General features: G+C 59.2%; 3 protein-coding genes across 3 annotated transcripts in view; 1 reads left to right on the forward strand and 2 right to left on the reverse strand.

Moving 5' to 3' along the window:
- The window catches only part of ITGA10 (integrin subunit alpha 10), a 10,314-nt gene extending 9,815 nt beyond the window's left edge, over positions 1-499 (reverse strand). The window contains 1 exon segment of the mRNA XM_042022773.1: positions 349-499. Within this exon segment, the coding sequence (XP_041878707.1) occupies positions 349-400 (52 nt within the window). The 5' untranslated portion in view covers positions 401-499.
- Positions 500-2,291: 1,792 nt separating this feature from the next.
- PEX11B (peroxisomal biogenesis factor 11 beta) lies at positions 2,292-5,189 on the reverse strand. Its single transcript, XM_042023617.1, has 4 exons — positions 5,052-5,189; positions 4,665-4,792; positions 4,368-4,569; positions 2,292-3,867 (listed from the first exon to the last, which is right to left on the reverse strand). Exons 1-4 carry the CDS (start codon positions 5,105-5,107, stop codon positions 3,498-3,500), a joined length of 756 nt encoding a protein of 251 aa, XP_041879551.1. The 5' UTR covers positions 5,108-5,189; the 3' UTR covers positions 2,292-3,497.
- Positions 5,190-5,659: 470 nt separating this feature from the next.
- LIX1L (limb and CNS expressed 1 like) overlaps positions 5,660-5,840 on the forward strand; it is a 4,933-nt gene continuing 4,752 nt past the window's right edge. Inside the window, exon 1 of the mRNA XM_042022517.1 lies at positions 5,660-5,837. Coding sequence (XP_041878451.1) covers positions 5,675-5,837 — 163 coding nt within the window. The 5' untranslated portion in view covers positions 5,660-5,674. The remainder of the gene's footprint in view (positions 5,838-5,840) is intronic.

Genomic DNA, 5,840 nt, shown 5'->3' on the forward strand with positions numbered 1-5,840 from the left:
AAAAAAAAAAAAAAAAGAAGAAAAAAGATTTTCCATTAAAGCCGGGTTTTAGCTCCTCTTACGGGTTCCCCTTCCCACCCTCACCCCAAATCCAAGGAGATTTAGGGGTCTTCTCCCTCTAAAAAAGCTCCAAAATATATTGGGCGGGGGCAATGACCAAAGCCGGCCTGGTTTACCCCAACCTTTCCCCCCCCCCCAGACATTCAGCGAGGGGGGGAACCACGCGTGGCTGCACTCAGATTAATGAGTACCCGGCTCCGCACCCTCCCTCCTTCTCCAACAGTCCCAAAACACCCCGAAATTGCCCAAAAACAGGGGACTGGGGGAGGGGAGGGGGGGGGCTGTTACCTGGGAGCAGGAAGAGCGCCAGAAGCATCCCCCGGCTCTCCGTGCCCCACATCGCCGTGCTGCAGCTCAAAGGTGACTCTGGCTCCAGCCGGGACAAAATCCCGGGGTTTTTCCCCTTTTTTTCCCCTCTTTTTTTCAGTATATTTTCCCTCCTCCTTCATCTTCAATTGGCTGCTAAAAATAAATGTGGTTTTGGAGGGGGGGTGGGGGGCAAAGAGTTCGGGAAAAAAAACAGGCGAGGTGGCACAAACAGGAAAAAGGGGAGCGGGAAGAAGGGAGGAGGTGGGTGCAGGATTTTGTGGGGGGCGCCGGGCGTTCCGGGGGCGCTGGAAGGGGATTTTTCACTTTTCCTGGCAAAATGGGGTGGGAAAAGCGTGTGTCTCCCCCAGGGACCAAACCACACAGAGGTGGCAGTGGCACTTGGATCTTCCCCATGGGGACCGTCAGGAGGGGGATTGGAATAAGGGGTCTTTGGAGTCCCCGTTGGGCTCTGGGTGGGGTTTGGTTTGGGCTTGGGTGGATTTTGTGTGGATTTAGGTGGATTTTGGATTGCCACGTCCTCCGGGTGACACTGCCACCTCCCGGACTGAGATTTTGAGTGGGTTCGGGAGGAAAAAAAAAAAAAAAAAAAAAAAAAAAGGGAAAAAAATTCAAACTCTGCGATTTAGGACAGAGGCAAACTTGTGCTGCCAGCGGCTGTGGGATGGGCTGGAAATTTCGGGGAAAAAAATAAGGAATGAGGAGAAAAACAGACAAACAGCGACTGTGCAGCCCCAGCTGTGGCCACGGACGGCCCCGCCCAAGTAGGGCCCCACCGGCATAGGTAGGGCCCGCCCAGATCACAGGGGAAACTGGGGCACAGGGGGAGCCTCCTCCCACTCCAGATTCTTTCTCCTTCCCAATGCCCAAACGCCACTGGACAACCCAAATCCCCCTCCAAAATCCCTCTGCCGCACCTTACACACCACAACTTCCCCCCCCCAAACCTCCCCGGGGCAGCCCCTGGGGTGCAGAAAGTTGGAGTCCGGGCTCAGCCGGGGCAGGAACAGCAACGCCGGAGAGACAGGATGGGAATGGGATGGGGCAGGGAAGGGACTGGGTATCCCCTCTGCCCACCCTTTGACCCCCGGGAAAAATAGGGATGTCCCCTACCTCCCAGCTCCAGGGCTTCTCCAAAGTCCCCTGAAACCACGGGAGGGTCCCAGCCCAGTGCCCCCAGTTCAGCCCAGTACTCCCAGTCCAGCATTCTCAGCCTATCCCAGTGCCCCCAATCCAGCATTCCTGCACCTGGGATGGGGTAACCCTGGATGTACAGACAGATGGGAAATGAGGTGCTGGAGAGCAGCTGCAGGAAGGGCCCTGGGGTTGCTCGTCAGTGGCCAGTTGGGTCTGAACCAGAAGTGTCCTGGCAGCCAGGAGGGACATCCATGTCCTGGGGGGCAGCAGGCAGGGATCCAGAGGGGACTGACCTGCTCTGCTCTAGGCTGGGGCAGCCTCACCCCCAATCCTGGGGGTAGTTTTGGGCACCGCAACATAAAAAAACCATTAAATTACTGGACAGTGTCCAAAGGAACAACACAAGGATGGGGAAGGGTCTGGAGGGGCCACACAAAGAGTGGCTGAGGGCACTTGTGTTGTTTCAGCCTGGAGGAGACTGAGGGGAGACTTTGGGAATCTGCAGCTCTGATCTCTGCCCCCTGTGACCAGGGACAGGACCCGAGGGAACAGCTGAACAGGCTCCCCAGGGAATGATCACAGCCCCAAGAGCTCCAGAAGTGTTTGGACAACACTCTCAGGGTGGGATTGTTGTGCTGTCTGTGCAGGGCCAGGAGCTGGACTCAGTGATCCTAGTGGGTCCCTTCCAGCTCGGGATATTCTGTGACTGTATGATTCCCAGACCACCCCAGTGTCCTGCATTTCCCCAAATCTCAAGACACAGGGACTGGAGGCTGCTGCACTTTAATAATTAAATTAATTAATTAATTACACTGACACTGTGGGATCCCCTGGAACACTTCCCGCCCATCCCAATTCCCACAGGGATATACACTGCTCCAAAGCCTTTAACGCCTGGTTTTCCCAGGAAGAAGCCTTTGGCACAGCCCAGATGGGCCCAGGAGTGCACGGTGTTTTGGTATGGAGCTCCCAAAAAATCTTCAAGAGGATATTCCTGCTCTCCCAGGGACAGATACAAGGATAATCTGCCTCTGGAATTAAATAATTCCCAGTTCCCAGTGTGTCCCTGCGTCCAGGGCTTAGTAATAGGCATCAAAGCTGGGCTGGGGCCACACACAATCCAGTGTCACAGAATCCAGGGAAAAAGGGAATTCAGTGAGGCAGCAGCGCCAGGAATACTGGGTGCAGGGAATCCCGACAGAGAACCAGCCACACTCTGATTTATCCCAAAAAACGCCACTGAACAGGGTATCTGGGAAGGGAAGTGCAGCCGAGGTGGATCTGTGTGGTTCTGGGCAGAGGAAGGGAGGTGGATCTGCTGGGAAGCACTCAGGTTGCCAAGTCCCCTCCGTGTTCTCCGACGGAGAAAAATCCATATGGGAATGCTGGGAGTAATCCTTCAGCTTGGTGCAACTCAGTCCAGTCACTTCTTTCCCCCAGGCTTTCAGGGAGGGTTCAGGAGGGCAAATTCCTGCCGAAATCTTCCCTCAAAGCCATGGATTTATCCCTGACACCCACTCTTCCCATTCCCCTCTCCCTGCACTCGGATTTCTTTTAAGGCAGGAAAATTGTCCAAACGATTTGCAGTTGGATACACTATCCGGCACTGGAACCATCACAATGCCGTGGCTTCACATCCACCCCACCACCCCAAAAACCGTGAGAAGCCCCCAGCGATCCACATTTTTCAGCCCCAAATATTCCCCGCTAGTCGGCTCCATGTTAAAGGTGCTTCCCAGACAGAAAGGGGGAATGTTGAGCCTCTAAAATTGCTGGAAAAGTCAATGGGAAGAAACACATTTCGGGAGCTGATGTCGCTGTGGGATTCAACGTTGTATCCAATGCTGGAACCTTGTGGCTCCAAGGAGTCAGGAATGATGGGAATGGAATGAGCCAGTCAGCTCCGGAGGTGTCACAGCCCCTGGGATAAGCCCCCAGGATCCCCAAACATCCCAAGGAGGTTCCTGGAATAATTACGGCTTCAGTTTGAGCCAGGGATGGAGGATGGTGAGGATGGAGAGCACGGAGGAGGTGAGGCCACAGAATGCCACGATTCCTGGACTGCTCCGGCACAGCCCCAGCTTTTCCAGCGGGATCACCAGGTCACAGGCATTCCGGAGCAGGTCCAGCAGTAGTGGGGGGTTGTCCCGGAGCACCTGGAGCAGGAGCTGCAGCTGGAGCTGCAGGTGGAGCCGGAGACGCTGGATCCTGCCGTCAGCCTGGAGCTGGGGCCTGTTTTCTGGGCTCTTCCCGCGCTTCCTGGCCACCTCTGTGCGCTCCAGCAGCACCCGGATCTCGTAGGCGTCCCGGCTCAGGTTCACTACCAAAGCAAACAGGTAATACCTGGGAAAAACAGGGAACAGGGATGAGAGAGTGGGAAACCGCGGCAGCAGAAGCCTCTGGCCACTCCCAACAGCCACAGAAATGCCTGGGGGGGTAGAAAAGCCATGTTCAGCAGGCAGGAACCTGCTCTCCCATGGGGATTCCATTCCCTGCCCTCACTCAGGATTTCCATTGCCCAGTCTCCCTCAGAAAGCCTTTTCCTGACCTCCTTCAGAAATTCACTAGTTGCTCTCCCTGGATGAATTTCATTCCCTGCCTTCTCTTGGGGAGCTCATTGCCTACTCTCCTTCAGTAATTCCACCCCCTGTCCTCTCTTGGGAATTCCATTCCCTATTCTCCCCAGGGGAATCCCATTCTCTGCTCTCCCTCAGGAATCCTATTCCCTGCTCTCGCTTGGCAACCCCACCTCCCTGCTCTGCTCACCCGACAGACCTGAGGACGCTTTTCCAACCTTCCTTTCACAAATGCCCCACCAAATCCAGACACCTCTCCCCACACACCTGAAGGACCTCTGGCTCCACTTGTCCGTGTCAAGGCCAGGCAGGATCCCAGTTTTCCCGGCCCACAGGACGTTGTCACAGGCCAGGAAGAGGGCGCGGTTCAGGTGGGACAGGGTGAGGCAGAAGCGCAGGACAGGGTCGGGTAGATGCAGCGAGCGCTGAGCCCCCCCCAGGGCCTCGGCCGAGCCCCCCAAGCGCAGCACTGCAGGAGGGGGACACGAGGGGGTCACCGAGAGTTTCCGGATCCCCAGAGCCGCCCTGTCCCCCCTCAAAACTGCCCTGACCCCCCCCACTCACGCTTGCGGCCCAGGCTCAGATGAGCCTCCAGGTGCTGGAGGCGGCTCAGGGTCCCGGAGCTGCCCCCGGAGCCGTTCCCGGCGCGGATCAGCGCGGCCCCAGCCAAGGCACAGGCGTACTGGGCGGCCCTGGGGACAACGAGAGAGTCAGGAGGGGGCAGGGGGCACTGGGGACATCACCCCGGCGCCTCGGAGCCCCCTTCTCTGGGCTCTAAGGCATCCGTGACGGCCCACCCGCCGCCCCGGGACTTTGGGACCCCCGTGATCCCCCTCCCCGGGCTCTCCGTGATCCCCGCTGCTCCCGTGACCGCCCCCTCCGAACCTCCATGACCCCCTTGCCCCGCACCCCCCCCGTCTGCCCGCTGGGCTCCAGAAGCCGAGGCTGCACCTGAGGAGGCGCTCCCGGGCCTGGCTCTGGGCGCTGAAGCGCACCCAGGCCTCCATGGTGGCGCGGGGCCACACCGGGCCCGGTCCCGAGCGCGACCCCGGTCCCGAGCCCGGCTGAGCGTCACTTCCGGGAGCCGCCGCGGCTCGTTCCCATTGGCTGTGAGAGGATCCGCCCGCTCCTACCAAAACAGAGTCCAGGAATGGGCGACAGCCGCAATCTCCGCCTCTAAATCTGTGTCGAAGAGTTTGATTGGTTTCTTTTGTCATTAATTGCTCCTCCTGATCAACAAGAGTGTGACTGCCATCCCGTATCCCCATCTCTGCTCTTTTGCGCTTCCTGCATTTTGATTCGTTTGTTCCCGTGTCACCGTGACAAGCCCCGCAGCGCGATTGGACAACGGCCGCTAATCCCCGCCCCCTGACGGCCCCGCGACCACACACCGCTATTTGTGTCAGTGGGCGAGTGCGCCGCGCCCTGTCCCCGCCCCGCCAGCCGCGCACCGCGTTGTGATTGGCTCGCTGCTTCTCTCTGCTCCGCCCCCTCGCCGAACCGGCGCTTCTATTGGGCAGCTGGGCGCGGAGCGGCGCTGATTGACAGCGCGGCGCTGGGGAGGGAGCGCGGCTATGGAGGCGGTGCGGGCGCAGCGGCTGCAGCCCGGGGTGGGCGCGGGGCCCCGCGGGGCCCGGCCCGGCCTCACCGGAGCCCCTGCAGGGCTCGGACCGGCAGCGGGAACGGGGTCGGGGCTGGGGCCGGGGCTGGGGCTGCCGCCGCCGCCGCCCCCGCTGGGCC

This window comes from Corvus kubaryi, unplaced genomic scaffold (assembly GCF_017639235.1).
Source record: "Corvus kubaryi isolate FWS band 111438036 unplaced genomic scaffold, C.kubaryi_AGA036_p1.0 119, whole genome shotgun sequence".
Lineage (NCBI taxonomy): Eukaryota > Metazoa > Chordata > Aves > Passeriformes > Corvidae > Corvus > Corvus kubaryi.